Source organism: Haemorhous mexicanus, chromosome 6 (genome assembly GCF_027477595.1).
Source record: "Haemorhous mexicanus isolate bHaeMex1 chromosome 6, bHaeMex1.pri, whole genome shotgun sequence".
In the NCBI taxonomy this organism is placed as follows: Eukaryota; Metazoa; Chordata; class Aves; order Passeriformes; family Fringillidae; genus Haemorhous; species Haemorhous mexicanus.
In genome coordinates, this window is record NC_082346.1 from 26,155,426 (window position 1) to 26,173,961 (window position 18,536).

Sequence of the window (18,536 nt, forward strand, 5' to 3'; positions counted from 1 at the left end):
CAGCTGGGAATCTTAACCCCTAGATCAGCAGCAATGTATTAGTAGAAGCCTGTCCTGTAGCCTTTGCTGCTGACAGGGAATAGCTAATAGTAGGAAGGATTGAGTTCTGCATGAAGACTTTGAAAACAGCGTGGGGTGCACATGGAGAATGTCTGTCATCAGTACATTACCTTGATCTGAATGTGAAGACTAAGCTAAAGAAGCTGTGGTCTGGACTCAGGGGGTCAGCCCTTCAATCTTGTCTGTGTTTTAGTATTTTGTTATAACCATTGAGAATTTTGCTAGTGGACAGCCACATGATCTCTAGAGAATCATGGGCTGCGAGATGGGCTTCTGTTACAGGCTTGCACAGAGCTGAAGTGACCTCTGTGTGGAGTTACTGTTCTGCCTGCTGTCTCTCTGACCTTTCCCTGGCTGGAGAAATGAGCTGAAATCTTGCTTGAAACTGTATTAGATAGCTCTGGCAGGCTTCAGTTTTTAGGGAGAGGCTGGGAAACACTGGCTTAGTCCCTTTCCCAGTCAGGTGACTGTTGAGGGTGTGACACTGCAATAAGATAAATACCTCTAAGGGAAGTTTGGGGGGATCTTTGTGTTACTTGGCATTCTTTCTAGCAGTAGACAAGAACTGTCCCCTCTTCAGAAAGGTGAGTGTATGCCTATAAATACCAGACCTCCTACATAATGGCAGTGGAGAGCACATTACTGGACATCATCCCAGTTACTGGTGCAGAGCTACTGGATGTGCAGCTCCAGAGCTGGGGAGTCTGGAAAGGACACCCTGTCCCATGCCCCATTTCGTTCTCTCTGTCGGGGACCTTCCTAGCTCTGCTATACCAACTGCAGTTGAGTTTGTTACACTGCTGGAGCGATGTGGAACCTCCTGGCTTCAGCTCTCTAGTTTCATTTTGACAAGTTAGAAGGGGAAAAAAAAGGGATTTCATGCCTGTCATTCTGTAAGGGAAGGGGGGCTGCCATCTTTTTGTGTAATTGGATTGTTCAGATTGAAACATTTATCTGCAACCTATACTAGAGTGCCAGTGTTTTTGGAGGGAAAATAATGCCTTGACCACTGTGTGCTGTACAGAAGAATGACCAGGGAATCAAACAAATTGGTTGCAGAGAGGATCAAATTCCTGCTTTCTGGTGGTAGTTGTCTCGAGGTGGAAATTAGTTAGTAGCAACCTATTACTGATTAAAACTTTTGCTTAGCTTGGCTTTAGCACCTATATAGAAATTGATCCAGTAAAAATGTGTCTTCACCAAAGCCTCACTTACTAGATAAATATTACTCAATTTGTTCCTACATGTGTCTGTATCCAGCATTTGCTGTTGTTGTTGGGAAACAGAAGAGAAGCTGGGCAGAAGGCCTTGTCTAGTGCAATACACAACCTTTGTGTGGATGAATTCCTGCAGGACTGCAGCCCTTTGAGCATTTGTAGAGCTCAGAGGTTTGATCTTGGGGAATTTAGAAAAACTGTTGCTCATAAGGATTCTCAGGAGGCAGTCAAGCAATGCATAGAAGTGGTGCCTTGGGCATTTGGAGGCTGGAAGTACTGGAATGTGGTATAGATGGAAGAGAATTTCTGTGGTTTACCTGCCTGAGGGAAAGTTTTCAATGGACAACAGCTATTGTTACTTTTGGATCTAGAAGTTTTCTTTGTGGATCAGGACCCTGTTGCACAGATGCTGTGAAAGCATGAAGCAACAAGGCACACCCTACAATGTGTAATGGGTTTCAGGTATTTTTGAAAGGGAATGTTTTAGCCTGAGACCTTGGTCTGAGGGCAGACCTTGATCTGTGATCTGAGACATGTCCCTGACTGCTGGATCATGAGTGAGAATAACAACATGGCTTAAAGGTAGAAACAGCTCTATCACAATGAGCCCTCAGGTATTTTCCTGAGTGGAGCTCAGAACCAGTGAGACAGTCATGAGCCATTCCATCTTTCTGCAGCTAGAGAACATGAAGCATTTTTTGATAACTTAATAGGGAGTTGATAGCAGGTGTGGCCTAATAATTATGTTGGTTCCTAAGTGAGAGCAGGTATGTGGGAGAAGAAGGGAGGTATCTTTTCTAACACAGAAAGGATAAATAGTTGTAGCTGTCATTTCCGTGGTTCAATTTGCTTGATGTTGCTGGTTGTAGTGGTGTCTGTGATGCCTTTATCTGCATTCCTCTGGAGGTGTGAAATGAATAACAATGTAGTCACTCTTTCCCTCTTCTTCAGAGACCTCATCTTGCAGGAGCTGCTGTGAGGTCTTAAGTAGCTCTTAACTGTGAGAGCTGATAAATAAAGGTGGGAAGGTAGGCATAAACATTCCTTTGCCCTGCAAATATAATTTGCTAGATAGCCTCCTCTTAGCAGAGGTGGCAGTGGCATCAGGAGGTATGTGGTACTGGCCCTCATAAAACTATAGTTGATCCAATATAACTCCAGCTACATTGCTCAAACTGTACAAGCTCTGCCAGCCCTCCTGAATCATTTGGTGGCTCTTGCTAAATCAGGCTGTCCATGAGGTATCCCTGTCATCCTTACTTTGCTGTAAAACAATGTCCAGGCTTTGGCATATATATTTACTTTTTCCGTCAAACGTGGGTTTTCCCTGGTCTCAAACACTTAGTGGCTCACGCCATGTGGTATTTCAGGAATAGATTGGCATGAAGGGGTGGACTGGCAATCTACTTGCTTGTCCAGGGCTCACTCAGGGTGACAGCAGCAGCTGTTCTTTTCACCCCCTCTCTGCAGTACTAAGTACCTTCCCTATGTCTGCATGCAGATCCAATTTGATCTGCTGACAGACATGGGCTCATGAAGTATGTAAAGTCCAGAAAAAGCCCAGCAGGAAAGGGTCCTTCTTGTTCTTTGACCTTTTTGCTTCTACCAAGCTGGATTTTTCTGGATTTTTATAACGACTATACAACTGCTATGGAAATATATACTCAACTCACTGCTTACTCAGGTCATGGAGGTTATCCTGTAGAAATATTATACCACTTCATTGTATTTCCCCCCCAGCCACTGTGCTGATGGCTCCAGTAAAGCCTTAAGCTGTGGCATACTTTGCCACATGATATTACAGATGCTGCAAAATCACATGAATTCAAAAGTAGGTTGAAGAAATTAATGGAGGAGAAATCTGTTGAGTGCTCATTCATAGGTGGCACATCCAGCTCAGGGAAGTTCCTGTCAGCAAGTGGTTAGAGGCTTGGAGAGCATGCAGGGAGGCATCATGTATGCTTGTTCTGTTGTGAGGGAAGGTATCTCCTTTTGGCTGCTGTCTAGAAAGGCTATGAGGCCATGATAAACCTTAGTCTGATCCAGCACAGCTACTATTATATTTCAGAGCCTGTTAGTGATAGTAAATCTGGTTATTTGAATTGGTGATTCCTGAGAAAGCAAGCAGATGTGACTCAAATTCTAACAGGGAAACTGCATAAAGAATGGATTCGTGGTTTGGGATGTTTGCTTAGTCTGACTGTCCCTCATATAATGAAGCATATACTGCCAAACAACAGCTTTCTGCATTTACCCCCCCAAATTAAAGTACCATGTAGTCAGCCTGCATTGGAAAGTAGAGATGGAAGGCATGTTTGTGATTCATTGCTTCCTGATAAAGTGGGGATGGAGGGATACCATGGAAAAAGTGATACAGCATTCATGTGTCATGTATCATTGATCTATGTCTTCATCAGGAGAAAGAAAGAAAGGATGGGTTTTAAATACACTTTTACATACCTGCACAAAGTTTTTTTTAATCATAGCAATTTCAGGAATGTTTATTCTGGTTTTATTGGGGACTACAGGGAAGCCTTAACCTTTAATCCAGTGACCTGGACAACTCAGTCACAACTCTTCCCCCTCAACCTCTTGCTTTCTCCTTCCTCACCAAAAGTCATCAGTTTGCAATAACCTGATCTGCTTTTCTTTCCTTCCTTCTGTTTCCCTACCTTCTTTCATTTCTTCTTAAAAATGGTCTTATCATCTGGCTGAAAATCCCACTTCTGTGTTTTGCAGTTTCTACTCTCAGCTGCCCTAACCTTCCAACCTCAGCTGAGTGCATGCAAGTGACTGAGAAGGGATTTTTTTGCTTGTGTATAGTTGAGGTTTTTTGTTATTTTTGTCTGGGCTTTTTTTTTAAATAAATAAACTTTTTAGATTGAGATAAATCCCCAGGGATGTAAATGTGAGATAAACAAAAATATCTTATTCTGCCCTGGCTTTTCTTAGCCTCTGCAGACCTTTTACTTCTCTTTGCTCTGTAGAAAGCTGATAACCATTACCTGTACCATATAGCAAAATAAAGTATTTCTGAGAATGTGATGGGAACAGCTTACAGAAGCAAGGGACAAAAAAGCTCTCCTGCTAGAGGGCTAAATTCTACCAGTGCAGTGCTAGGTGCTCTTGTACTAAAGGAACTGTAGACCAGTATATGCATTTTGGTAAGTTTTGGTGGCTTTTTTTTCTTTTTTTATTTATGTAGAGTTATCAAGCTCTTTGACTTGTGTATACATCTTTGTATTAGTTAAAGCAGACTGGAGAAGCTATGTGTGTGTCCTTCTCTCTTTCTCTCAAAGGCAGCTTTGTGTAAAAGTGTATGCAGCAAGGGCACAAAGGTGGTGGAGTTTACTAAACTGGACACTGTCCAGTGAGGGGGACCTGGCCCCGTGTGGGGTGCCTGGGTGCTTATTTTAGGTCTTTCTGGCCCAAGCCGTTCCCTGTGCTCAGCTGTTGTGATGCTACCTTTCCTGCACAGTGCTGTCAGCCACGCCAGTGTTTCTATTTTAACTTTCTCTGGGGCTAGATCTTGTGACACAAGGATTTGGCATCTCTCCTACGTGCTGGAACATGGCATCTTGGGAGGCACAGTGGGTGCAGCTGCTATATCAGAGGGTGCCCCTCCTAAGTAGCTGGTAGAAAAGGGACACCCCTTTGTGTGCATCAGAACAGGCATCGTCCCTGCAAAGGAGTGTCTGACCGTGTCCATCTCTGTCTCCTCCAGTCTTTTTTCAGAGTCTGAAGAGCTTGAGACACACTTGCCAGCTTCCCACTGCTCCCCTGCAGCAGCGTCTCGCTTTCAGCTTTCAGGTATGTAGTTACTGGGGCCAGGAGTAGAGTTCTGTGCCCTGGAGGCTGTAAGATAGCTTTGCAGTCAGGTGACAGATGTGGGGAGGGAGGACAGGGACAGCTGATGGCATGGTGGAGGAATTAATTTTTCAAGGTTTGTGTACCTGAATGTCATATCCCATTTAACAACTTGCTTCAGTGACTGGAATTCAGCTTTTCCAGCCTTCTGAAGAAGGCCAGAGGAACAGCACTAATATACTTCTGACACACTCCATGGGATGACGCTGGGCAAACATAGCCAAATGTTGGAAATTCCTCAAGTCTGGGTTGGGGCGCTTCACTGTGTGGCTTATGCCACCATGAAGAATTTGCATGAAGTGGGAGATGTGGACTCTTGACCTGATCTTCTGCTCTGCTGTATGCTCTGTGGGCTGGCAGAATGAGCAGATACCTCTCTGGGGTGTGAGGGAAGCTTTTTATAACTAGGAATGTGCAAGAGGAGAAGTGGCAGCAAAGGCCATGCATGCTGCATTAGCCTGGGCTCATCTGAAAAGAACTGGGTTTGTCAGCAAGCGACTGGGCTTGGGTCCTGTTACTCCTTCTCTCATTCTTGCACAAGAACAACCCTGAACCTCTCCCCAAGGAATTCATGGCTTTGTACCACCTCATAAACAAACTGGCATTGCAGGCTAACACAGGGGAATGGGCAGAAGTTCTGAGACAGCAGAGAATGACAGGAACCTTTTACCTTCCAGTCTAGATTTTGAGCCTAATGCAGTGAGTGTAGTGAAAAGAGCAGCTGTGCAGGGATGTTTCTAGGGAAGCAGTGCTGATGGGTAACAGGCACGTGTGCTGCGCTGCCGTTTGGCTGGGTATGGCCCAGCACATTTCTGTACTTCTGCTCAAGCCCAGTTCAGCTGGTGGGCAGCTTCTAGGGCTCCTCCCCATTCAAGACATGCCTGCCTGCTGACTGCTCAGCCTTGTTTTCCCCATTCAGTTGTTGTAATCCTGTAATCCTGAGTCATACTGGGAAGCTGGAGTCATCTCCATTGACACAAGATTTTAAATAAAGTCTTTCAAGGCAGATTTTAAATAGCTTTAGCTACCTCAGTTTCTGTTACCCTCTCAAGGGCTTTGGTTAAGACCAGAATCTCTGCAGAAGTATTTGGTGCTGCTGAAGAGTGTTGGATTCGTGAGCATGTCCGATATCTGCACAGCCAAGGCTGGCAAGATTGTCTTCTACAATATCCTTTCCCAGTGTGTTACAGGCCTGCCAAGGAGGCCTCTTGTTTGCAGGGAGGGAGGAGGCCAGTTCAGCCATGGGTATCTTTGCTGGACCTTGTCATCTGTAGCTAGAGGGGCACTGATGACAGTACCTGACTGAAGGGCAGCAAGCTGGGCTCCTCCAGCTCCAAGAGCCATGGAGAACTATGCTGTCTGCAAAGGCTCAGCCTATGATGGAAATCACTTTTCTCTCTTCTCAGGTTAACTGAAATCTGCAAACATTCTCTGCTGCAAGAAAAAGAGGGTGATGTCATCAGAAGATGATGCTGGCGGGGAGGCTCCTGGGGGCAGTTTCTGGGAGGTAAGAAAGGATAATTGGAGTGTGAGGGAGGTAGGAGTGTCATCTTACCACCCACTGGTGGAATTGGGTTGAGTTCCAGGTCTGTGGTGACATGTTGCCCTTGAGGAGTGGAAGGGAGGAGCTGTGGGAAGGTTCAGTGCCATGCTGTGTGTTACTGCGGGGAGTAGTGAGTCTTTCTTCCATAGATACTGTGGAATGAGAGTTCCTTGTTCAGCTGACATTGATCTGAGCTGTGAGAGAAGCAAGCAAAGCATCTCAGTTTCTTCCCTCCAGTGCTGTGTCTGCCTGAGACTGCCAAAGGAGGGTCTGAGCCCAGATGCTGGATTCGGAAGAGCTCATGTTCCCTCCCCGTGCAATGATGGACCTGCTCTTGTGTGAACTGTAGGAATGTGAAAGTCAGTGTGGTATAAACGATAATGCTGTGTGACATTTCAGGCTGGAAACTACAAGAGGACAGTGAAACGTGTGGATGATGGCTACCGGCTCTGCAATGACCTCATCTCCTGCTTCCAGGAGCGAGCCAAGATAGAGAAGAACTATGCCCAGCAGCTGACAGAATGGTCCCGTAAGTGGAGGACCAATGTGGAGAGAGGTAAAGTTGGCATATCAGACTGGGAACAGGAAGCAATCATTGCACTCCCCTCTTTGAGTGCTGTCTTTTACTGAGGTGACACTGTTTCCTTGAGGGACAGGCTTCCCCTCCCCAGGAAGGGGTTAACTTTCTTGGGTGTCTTTTTTGTATATTTGCCTGTTTTTGTAGTCAGTCCTCTGATTCACTTGGAGATGTGTTCTCTTGTCATGTGAGTGGTTATTAAAAAAATAAATAAATCTTTGTGCTTAGTTTGGCAAGTCCTTGGGCAGTCCATGTCTTAAATCAAGCTGGAGATACCCCTCTTTAAGGATGGCTTAGCTGTCTTCTCCAGTCTGAGAATAACTACTTATGCTGTGATTTAGTGGCAGTGTGCTCAAACTGACAGTTTCTCACAAAGTAACAGGAAACAATGGGACAGATGTCCCAAAGGACCTGCTGGTCTGTGGAACAGAAGCCTAGCCTCAGTCATGAATTAATGTTGCTTTCTGCTCTGAAGCCTAAGCCGGATTTGGGAAGAGAATTTTCTACAGGAACCTTCTCCTAGCAGGCACTGTCTGGGACAGTTGAAGCTGCCCAAAGAAATGCCCATCATCCAGATCTAACAGCCAGTGTAGATGCTGCCTGGTGGAACTGTGGAGACCAGTCAATGCTGACTTTTTTGATGGGGCAGAGTTAGGGAAGTGATTCCTTACTGTAAGGATGTATGTGAGAGGAAGAGAATCTGCATTCCCTTCTGTGGGCAGTAGGCATAAGAGTCTCTCTGGTGCTCGTTCCTGCAGGTCCACAGTATGGTACTCTGGAAAAGGCCTGGCATGCCTTCCTGACAGCTGCAGACAAACTGAGTGAAATTCACTTGGCTGTCCGGAACCACCTGGCTGGTGAAGATTCCGATAAGATCAAGGCCTGGCAGAAGGAGGCCTACCACAAGCAGATGATTGGAGGCTTCAAGGAAACAAAGGATGCAGAGGATGGGTTCCGCAAGGCCCAGAAACCCTGGGTGAAGAAGATGAAAGATGTAAGCAAAGTGTGAATGGGGAAAGAGAGATAAGGGTAGTTGAGCTGGCTGCCTGATTTCAAGAGCCACTGAGCAAACAAACTAGGTTAGCTGGAGTAGCAGAGAATTTTCAAAGAAAGATGGATCTCTCGAGGATCTCATGTTTTTGTGGTTTTATAACTTCCTTCCCATATGGGAAGACTCTGGTAGCAGGTTTTGTATTCCTGCAAGCAGGTGAGCACTGAAAAAGAGATCATTTGAAGGTACCACTTCCCACTGAAGCATTGTTTACTAAATGTTGAACTGGCATTCCTATTAGGTTGCTGCAGACTCCAACAAATGTTAACATGACTCCTCTGAGTATTGGAGGATCAATGTGGGCAGGACCATAGCTTTTTCTGCATCCCTTCTCCTGCAGGTGGAGACGTCTAAGAAAAACTATCACGCAGCCCGGAAGGAGGAGAAAACGGCCCATACAAGGGAGAACCATGCCAAGGCAGACTCGTCTGTGTCACAGGAGCAGATGCGCAAGTTGCAGGAGCGTGTAGAGAAGTGCACTCTGGAGGCTGAGAAGGTGTGTGTGTGTTGTATGGATGGGGGTCACAAGGATACTCCTTTCAAGGAAAAAAAGGAAAAAGCATTGGTGGCAATGTCCCTCAGTGAAATTACTCAGCTGAAGCGTGTAAGAAGATGTGCAATCCCATTATCTGAGGTTTTAGTGAGCTAGACTGAGACTTCAGTAACTAAGATCTTGGTCTTTGGAGTTAGGCGAGATCCTGATTTATAAATGAATTTAAAACAAAAAAGGAAAGAAGTGTAGGGGATTTGGTGCAGGGAGTGGAACCTGTCGAGCTGAAGACTTGGCTACCAAAAATAGCTGATTTGTCCTTCCACAAGAGGGAAAGTATGGAAGGTCCTGTATGAAAGAGTAGTAAGGAAGAACAGGAAACTTGCAAGAATATTAGGGGAACAATGGACTGGCACATCAGCTGTGGGATTTCTTAATTCTTTGATGTGTTTGTTCAACAGTGCAGGGGGGGAAAAACTTATCGGTCCCAAGCCAGAGTAGGGAGGGTTGTTACTTCTTTGCCATCAGGGCAACACATCTCACCCTTGCTGTGTTCCTGCTACAGTGCAAGGATCAGTATGAGAAGATGCTGGAAGAATTGAATCGCTACAATCCCCGCTACATGGAGGACATGGAGCAAGTGTTTGAGGGCTGTCAAGAGGCAGAGCGCAAGCGATTGTGCTTCTTTAAGGAGATGCTTCTGAATCTGCACCAGCATCTCAACCTCTCCACCAGTGAAAGGTACTGGCCCTGATGCAGAGTGGAATTCTGCCAGCCTGGAGTGCATAGGCTGTGGTGAGGTGTGCCAGTTCTGGTGTCTCTGGAAGCTGCTTGCATCAGCCAGATCTCTTTAGAGTGACCAGTGCTGGGGTCTGTGATTGTAGGCAGTGCCAGGCTCCCCAGAGAGGATTTTCTGCCTTTGAACCCTTCCTTTTTTACTACTCTTCAGTACTGTCCTGTCTGTGTACTTCTATTCTATGAAAAGCCTCATGTTGCTATATGTAATCCCAGGCTAATGAATGTAGTAGCTCTGTTGTCTTCTAGTATGGATGGCTATTTCACCTATTTTGCCCTTAGTAGAGAGACCTTTTGTCAAGTAATGCCTGTAAGCCCAGTTGCTCTAAGCAGAGGTTACACAGTGGTAACAGGCGCAGCCAAAAATCTTCTGTGCCCCTTTTATGGTAGAGGCAACAAATCTGAGCCACCTCCCTGTCCATGTGTAAGAATGTGCTGAGTTATTTTAGTGCTCAGTTAATGAGCTGTGCTGGCACTTGTTAGGCACTGCCACACCAAACAAGCCCATCCCGTTTGCCAGGCTGACTCTCCAGAAAGGGATGCTGTGTTTTCCTAGGGCTGAATAGGTGATGCTCAGTCCTGTGGGATTGAGGATGCTAGGTAATTGTGCATGAGGTTAATCTCTTCCTTCATACTTGGCTTTTGGGAAACTGCTGAGGGATTTGATTACTGGTGGTTCTGTCTGTTCTGGTTGTAGCTTTCATGCATTGTATCGGGATCTCCACCAAGTCATCATGGCTGCAGACAACCAGGAGGACCTGAAGTGGTGGCGCAACACTCATGGACCGGGCATGGCGATGAATTGGCCTCAGTTTGAGGTGGGGCAGCATTCTAGACTGTTTTAATGCTATTTCCAAACAATTATCTGCTCAGCTGAAACTGGCCATTACTAGTCTTGTGTTGGAAAGACCATGTCTTTGCTGAGCAGGCTCAGAACGTTGGGCTCTTCTGAAATTGTTGTGTTGCAAGCTGTCTGCTGCCCAAAGGGGCACACGTAGGCTGTCAAGCTATACTCCAGCCATCCAACTGCAAGAGAACAGGAGGCCGTGGGACAGCTTTCTGTGTGATGATTTTCTCACAGCCTCTCTTGTTGCACCTTGGGATTCAATAGAAATGAGCCTGCTATACCAGCAAGGCTATTGAGCTGACCACTTCAGCTGCTACTGAAGTACAGCCTGGTCTTCTGTTGTTCTGTATTGGGCAGAAAAGATGCACAGCGTGTTTCTATCTGAATGGCTTTGATGGTATTACTGGTTTTCCCTGGACAGGAATGGTCCCTTGAAACACAGAGGCAAATCACCAAGAAGGAGAAGAGTGGCAAGATGGCTGATGACGTCACACTGACCAGCATTTTGCCTACACGAGATGGTGTTGTCTCACAGACCCCTATGCAGACAAGGTAAAGGCTGAATTCTGGGATACATCATGTTTGGAAAAGTACAGTCCTGCCTAGGGTCATGAATGAGTTGGGCTGGTAAGAGTAATCTCTTTCTTAATTTCCTGTCTCTTGCCCATGGCCTTACCTGTGGCACTCTGGAAAAGGCCATGTAGAAAATACTGTTTAGGGTAGCTGTTTGCTTTTGGGTTTGTTTTGTTAGGTTTTTGGGGATTTTTTGTCTAGCACATTCTGCCTCACAAAGTGCTTTCCTGGTAAAGATCCTTCTAGTGACAAGATTTAGCCCAGTCTGATTAGTGCTGTCTGAGTCTGGCATGCATTTCCCCAGTTCTTCTTCCCAGACAGGGTGAGAAAAGCTGGGGGTTGTGTGGTTTCCTAAATGAAGGTAACAAATTCTTACTGTTTTTCCCTAGTATGGTGCTGAGCAGTACCAAACAAGTTTGAGTATAGCTGCTTCCCTTGCTAGGAGGCAAGCCTGGAAAATAGGGAGAAGCATCCTACTGTTACAGTAGCTGTCCTGCTTTAAAAGGTAGACTCTGGCCAAAGTGAACTGAGCAGAGAAGAATGGGGATATAGAGATTTTTCAAGGCCACTGCTGTATTTCACAGTCAACTGGATTCAAGGGCCCTATTTGCCAATCTACAGGTTTTCCTATCAAGAGGAGCAGAACAGCCTCTTCTATGATACCCTGAAGGCATCAACCCATGTGAAGTTAGTATGGAACATAGCCTCTGCAGGGTTTTTGGGTTCCAGGTGTCTGTCCTGCTGCTCTTCCCCTCTGCTCTTGTCCCTGACTTGGAAAACATAATTCCAGACATCTCGTCAGGATGCAAAACACAGCTTTTCCTCTCTGTCTTATTCTTGGCTGGAATAACTCTGGATGCAGCTGGGCTGTCCAATTAGGACTGGCCTTCCTTGTGTGAGAAGGTCTGCTAGAGTAGGAGGAGGTCATGAAGAGTGTGTGTGTGTAAAAATACTTTGACAGTGAGTTATCCTCGTGGCCCACAGGGTTCTAATGCTAGGGTGCTTTCAACAAAATCTGCTATCTCCTGGGATCTCTCTTCCCTGTTTGCCCTTGCTTGACTATTGGGCTTCTTGCACCCTATCCTATAGCAGAGCAGTCTCAGGGGGAGTCAGGGTGGTGCATGATTCAGGAGGAGGTTGGTGAAAGATCAATCTACTAACAACCATCTTGTCCCCTCTCACCTTCCATGCACACAGTGGAGGGAAGGAAGACATTTCAGAGTGGTCAGATGAAGACACTCCCAAGAAGTGCCTGGATGCCAATGGGCATGAGGAAGACCTAAAGGTACCAGGTGTACGGGTACGAGCACTCTATGATTACACGGGACAGGAGGCTGATGAGCTGAGCTTTAAAGCAGGTACAGAAGCACTAATCTCTTACTAACCTTTCACTGTCCTCACTTGGGCTCACTGAGTGATTGAAACACTCCATAAGAATTGGATGTCCACTTGAAAACTGACCTTTATTCTTCCCTTGGTCTGACCACTGCCAGCTCCTTCGAGGTGCATGACACAGTGGGAAATCCAGTTTTTTCTAGACCAGAAGGTAGTGAGGCCGCATGGCAAGAGACTGTCTAGGCCTTGGTGAGAGTGCAGGGAAAGCAGACCCCTGCCTCTTCTTAGGGCATTTAGTCTGAATTGTGTCTTGAACTTTTATTAAATGTTTCTCCCTTGCACCGTTGATATAAAAATTAATGGGTGTTCTGGATTGTCTTTTCAAATAATGTGAAGATAGATATTTTCGGAAAAGCACACCTGACATGTACTACTGAAGGCAGAAGTCAGCTGGCAAAAAACAGCTATGCAAACTGTTGCTCAACACGGGTATCTCGAGAATGGAGATCCTGGTCTGCAGCAGAGGATTGAGCGTTGGAGCAAACAGACCTGTCCCCTTTTCTTCCTTTAGTTAAATTTAAGTTTGCATGTGCCCTCCTCTCATCTTCAAGTGGACATCGTGATCTTGGGAGCATCTCTGATCTTGCTTGTTTTGAGTTTTACATGGTATCTCTGTGCTATAGCTCTCTAAAACACCCCCACTGGAAGTCACTGAAGTCCTTCAGTAGCAGGGCCTTGTGCCTGAGGCCAATATCTGTGCTGCAGTGTTACCATACTAGTAAACTTCCTAACATTAACTTCTTGCTTTAAAATATCCTGCAACATGGGTGCTCTGTAACTTGACTTTATTCTGTCTTTCCACTCAGCAGATGAAATGGGGTATGACTTGTTAGCTGTAGTCATCTTTTTGAATCTGCTCTGAGCAACACATAGCATTAAGGCTTCAGCGTAACAGCAGTGACTTTCTGAGACTCTGCCTATGTGGGATGTGCCTATTGATGCAGTTAGACATCCCTCTCTGGCAGAAGTATGACCTTCTACTGGTTGAGGAAGGGATCTTTCTGCCCCTTCCCAAAGTAGATGTGGGAATGTTAAAGGTCTTTACTGGTCATAGTCTGAGAAATCAGTTGATCTCATGCCTTACTGGCCAAACTAGACACTCCATCATAGAATAGGCATTTTGGGTCCTAACAGAGCTTAGCAGCTTCTTGAATTTCCTTCCCACTTGCCTATCAGACAGGCCACTAAGAAAAAATGTCTCAGATCTGTCTGATCACTCTGGTTTGTAAGCACGTTCCTTAGGGAGAGAAAAACAGGCAGAACTCTAGGGCACAAAAGATTTCTGATGCTGAATAGAAGAAGTGAAGGTCTGTTTAAGTTCCTTGGCCAAGGTGATAGTACTGAGTATAAATACTGAAGAGATCAGTGATTCTGGTTTTGATTAAACTGCTTTATGATAAGGGTGTTTATAAGGGGAGAAGAGTGTAATGATTGAGACCAATAGTCTTGTTTTTAATAAAGTCCTCTTAGGTGGGTAAAATGACATGCTACCTTTTTCAAGGCTGCCTCTTAATGACTGCTCTTACTTTCAGGTGAAGAACTAATGAAGATTAGTGAGGAAGATGAGCAGGGCTGGTGCAAAGGCCGACTTCTCACTGGTCAAGTTGGACTCTATCCTGCTAATTATGTTGAGAAGGTTGGATCATGATTGCTGCTGCCCCACCAGTGCCTCACAGCCATACCAGCGTCTCCTGCAGAGGTCACTGGGTCACTCCTGGCCCCAACCCACCTTTGCAGTATATCCAGCAGCTTCTGGACTTTAGAGGCATATATTCCATGTAACTCATGCTTCATTTTAAACATCTAGGTCTGTAGGGATTTTCTAAAAAATAAACAAGGATGAATAAAAACTTTTCTGAGCACTTACAGTAGTGTAGGAGTGCAGAAGGAAACAGATCCTTTTGACTTGCACTGAGTGAAAGGAGGTAAGTGTTTTCATGGAGCTCTATAAAAGAGAGAAAGCATACTTCTTGACTTCAGAGCACATGCATCTATAGTGCATTGGGTATTGAGGTCTACCCTGCCTCTAGGCATTGTGTTCAATGAATTTTTGATATGTTGTGTAATAAGGAACTTCTAGTTGTTTCCCCTTTTTAGCTCCATCAAGCTGACTGGCAGAAAGCTCTTTATTCTCCCATGTGTAAGTTTTCAGTATCCCTCACCTGCAAGCTTGTTGGGTTCCCTGATAAGGCAGCTAGTAAAAGTTACACAGCTACAACCTGAACATCCCTTTTCACTGCCCTCATTTTTATTGGGGTAACCCCAGGAATAAATGATAGTATAGCTGAGGCACAGGAGAAAGAAGATTCTGTCTTTCATGGTGTGGCTGTTCAGGCTGATGAGTTCTGACCAGACCTGTTGTGCAGCAAGTTGGAGTTGACTGAATGCTCCCTGAGCTAACATGGTCTTTGACACATGCTGAAGGCTGGTTTTAACAAAATGACAGCCATGTTCCAGTGCTGTTCTGCTTAGGATTCCTAAATTCACTTGTGTATGTTGGGGTTTCTAATGCATCTAGATTATTTTGGCTACACCTCTCTTCAAGAGCACTTAGTGCACAGCAGGGACCCTCTTTTTTTCCTTTCCAGTATCTTCTTGACAGGGCTAGAAGTGCACTCCCTGCTTTGCCAAAGACCCCTGCACTGTGATGAGGGTTGCACTGTGGAAGTTGCCTGCTGGCTAGCACAAATTACCTGTAGAGGGGTAACTCCCCTTTTTGTTCTGAATTGCTGCAAGTGCACTTATGCCCAGTCATTAAGTGCCATTCAGCAGGGAGGATGTATCCAACATGTTTATCTCACCTGTCCTCATGCCTTAAAAAGCCTGTGAGGCTGCTGGGAAGACCTGATCCTAGTGCTCTGCTTATTTCAACATGGGGACTCATTAGCCCAAGAGCCTGAGGGAACAAAAAACTGGAAAATCTCCCATTGCCAGAGAAACAAAGGCAAACAAGGAGTTGCTTAAAAATGGCTGGCTTAGTACATCTGCTTGAAACTTTGCTGAAATGCATTTTGAGTTTGTAGTGACATTCTTATTCTGGCCTAGCACATGTGAGTAACCTGGCTCAGTCAGAGACACAGAACTCAGCTGAGCCTCCACCAACCACGTAGGGTGAACTGCTTCAGAGCTGTTTGGAAAAAGGGTGCTACACATAAGAAAGGCTGAAGTCATGGCTGAACATTGAGATTAAATGGCCAGTATTGTGTTACCAGCAGCTAGTAAACCAAAGTGTAGACTGAAACAGAGGAGGGGATGGACATTCAAACACTGTTAATTTATGAAGATTAAAGTATCACAAATATCTCATTGCCTGGATGACAACAGAAATTAACCTTTTACAGCATACCGCATTCCTTGAAATGTAGTCTGCCATGGACAAAGAGATGGGAGACTAATGTTATTTAGTGCTTTTGTGAGACCACAGAAACTTAGTTGGAAAGTTTTGCTTGAAATATCCCTAGCAATGTACTTCATGAATGAGGAAGAGGGGTGCAAACCAAAAGAAAAAGGCTAAAGCATTTTGCTCAGAGTCTGTTATGTAATTTCTCCCTAAAAGAGAAAGTATTTCCAAAAGGCAGTTAAATATCTAAGCAGCAGACATTAAAAATGCCTGGATTTAGCTATGAATTTAATTAGTATTTTAGGTTCAGTATCTGAAGATGCCTCTAAACTTATGCCATGAAGTTAGAGGTGGTGGTATATGAATCTTTAAATAAATCCAAGTGCTCAGTCTGCTTTTGGTTCTGTGTCCCAGGTAAAAATATAATTAGTGTTGTGCAGTAATTACAAGTGCTCCACTTGCTGACCCACAATGGAATGATTTGTTGCTCCTTTGTCTTAGCACATGTGAATGTGAAGAGAGCCTGCCAGGCTCCTGAGATAACTGAGATTAAAACAGTGCTAAAATGACCTGAGATGTCCTATAAACAATACTGAAGTTTCCCTGATAACCCTGCATATTTCGAACACTAATGCTAGACTTTTATGTAAGGTCAAAAAATGGTAGAAGGGAGCTACAGAGGATGACATGGAAAATTTATTTCTAACTCCTATTTGAGTTTTAGTCAGGCTGTAATTAGGGATGGAGTTGGGTGCAGCCATAACATGCTAAAGGACAGAAATGTCCAGTGAACAGAACCTCTGATTACAGTACAAACAACCTGAAATACCACAGGACAAAGTCTGAACAGACTTGTTTGTCCTAGGAAAACATGACCACCTGATTGTAGTGGGCTGCTTGAAGGTTTCCAGAAATTGTGACATATCTTATGTGAACAAGTTCTCTAAGGACTGTTTGCACATCAGAAATTCCTGCCAAGAGCTGAAGTAATGGACAGCAGACAATACACTGAGAATGAAAAATTACTTGGCTGGACTATGCCTCAGAAACAGGCATGGTACTTAGTCCTGGCTACCCAAAACCATCTGGATTAGTAAAAGAGAGCCTGTGTAGTAAAGAGCTAGCTGAAGGGAAGGAGGAAAAAACAACCCCAAACCAACCCACATCTAATGATCTTATATTAAAGTAATAGCTCTACCTGGATACTTGGTTTTCCACAGAAGCAAATGAGGTTTTGTTAACCACAAAGGTTCTAGCTGAAACTTCCATGCCATGCCAAAAGTTTTATGTGTGAGCAGAGACATGTACACAAAAGCTAATTGCTGTGCCTGAATTCCAGAAGGCTGGTGAAGCCTGTTCTTCCCCCATGGTTTTTGTAAAAAGAAATACAAATGCACCTCTGTGCCTGATGGGCAACACAGTGAATAATTATCTAGTCATATTTTATATTTTAATAAAGCCATTCCTTGTGGAAAGCACATACACCTGTGGTTAGCAGATAATTCATTTGGTTCTGGCATCTTCCTGGAAAAGTATTTTGGAACTATCATGCAAAGCTTGGATTTCCTGTTGATGAATCTTGTAGGAAGAGGAAGTTAAGATAATCTATGACAGATCACACCCATTTCCCCAAAGTAGCAGCTGAGCTTGCCTAACCCAGTAATGGTTTTGCCCTGTAGGCAAAATCTGGGTCATAGCCCATGGGCCAGCTGTGCTGTGGGATAGCAGCTGAGTTGTGGTTAGCCTCCAGCTCTGGGTGGGACTCCCACAGCCCTGCCTGGAGCTTGGGGCCATTGCTGCTTCAGTTTACTTTCCATCCCACTTCCCATCCCCTGTGTCCTTGTGGCTGTTTTGCTTGGCACTAAGCTCTGAGGCAGGTGCAAGTATGTGGCAATTCTGCATAGAGACCCCTCAGTGCTGTTAAAAACTGTCCTGTACTGCCTCTGCTCCTGCTGTGTCTGCAGGTGAGCCCAAGGCCACAGCTGTGAAAATGTGCAGCTCAGCTGTGTTGTCTCCTGCAGGCTCCCCTGACTGCAGTGCAGGCTCTGCATGAACTGGAGCTGCCTTGGTTGCATTTGTGAGCTGCTGGCATTATGCTTAGGGACAGCAGGCCGCTGAAATTCCTTCTGCTTGTGAAGAAAGCTGGTGTTGCAGTTAAAATGGGCTTGAACACTCCACTTAGACCCATAGGTGATCATTTCTAGGGTAACTGCACTGAGACCAGGTGCTGACAGATCATGGGGCTGAATGTGAGACAAAGCCAATGCCACAAACCCCATCTTGACCCATGGAAATGTGGTTGGAAAATACCCACTGCAGGCTGGCAGCAGAGGTTGTGCAAAATAAACAAGAACAGTAAGACAGCATGATACGAGGCAAAATGTCTTCAAAGGGACCTTGCACCAAAACTGAAAAAGGAGAAACAAAACACTTGTAACCATGGGATGAAGCACTGCCCAGGTCCAGGCTACAAGGAGCTGAAAAACTCAGGGCTGCAAGGGAGTGAGACTTTACCAAGCTATCTAGGTTCTTAGCAGATCAAAGAGGATTAATATGAGATGATGAACAAATCCTTGCTGAAAGGGAGGGGAAGGGGGGGTGAAGTAGGTTCTGTAACTGGAAGAAACGGGTTAGTTATCTTTAGAACATCTTGACTAAGCAACATGGCTCCAGTGAACTTTTCCAAACTAAATTTCAGGCCAAATCACCTCAGCTGCTTTCAGCACATCCTTTTTTTGGCCATGTCCTCCTGTTTTTCATCATTCAGTAGCCCTGCTTGCA

General features: G+C 45.1%; 1 protein-coding gene across 3 annotated transcripts in view; it reads left to right on the top strand.

Annotated features, from left to right (window-relative positions):
• The window catches only part of PACSIN3 (protein kinase C and casein kinase substrate in neurons 3), a 21,180-nt gene extending 6,915 nt beyond the window's left edge, over positions 1-14,265 (top strand). For 2 of the 3 annotated variants that reach the window (XM_059849362.1, XM_059849361.1), the window contains exons 2-12: positions 5,002-5,087; positions 6,551-6,651; positions 7,087-7,243; positions 8,023-8,258; positions 8,656-8,811; positions 9,371-9,546; positions 10,298-10,418; positions 10,869-10,999; positions 11,642-11,707; positions 12,218-12,378; positions 13,948-14,265. In XM_059849362.1, the coding sequence (XP_059705345.1) occupies positions 6,598-6,651; positions 7,087-7,243; positions 8,023-8,258; positions 8,656-8,811; positions 9,371-9,546; positions 10,298-10,418; positions 10,869-10,999; positions 11,642-11,707; positions 12,218-12,378; positions 13,948-14,063 (1,374 nt within the window). In that variant the 5' untranslated portion in view covers positions 5,002-5,087; positions 6,551-6,597 and the 3' untranslated portion in view covers positions 14,064-14,265. The remainder of the gene's footprint in view (positions 1-5,001; positions 5,088-6,550; positions 6,652-7,086; positions 7,244-8,022; positions 8,259-8,655; positions 8,812-9,370; positions 9,547-10,297; positions 10,419-10,868; positions 11,000-11,641; positions 11,708-12,217; positions 12,379-13,947) is intronic. The other variant, XM_059849363.1, reaches the window with a different exon arrangement.
• Positions 14,266-18,536: the final 4,271 nt, after the last annotated feature.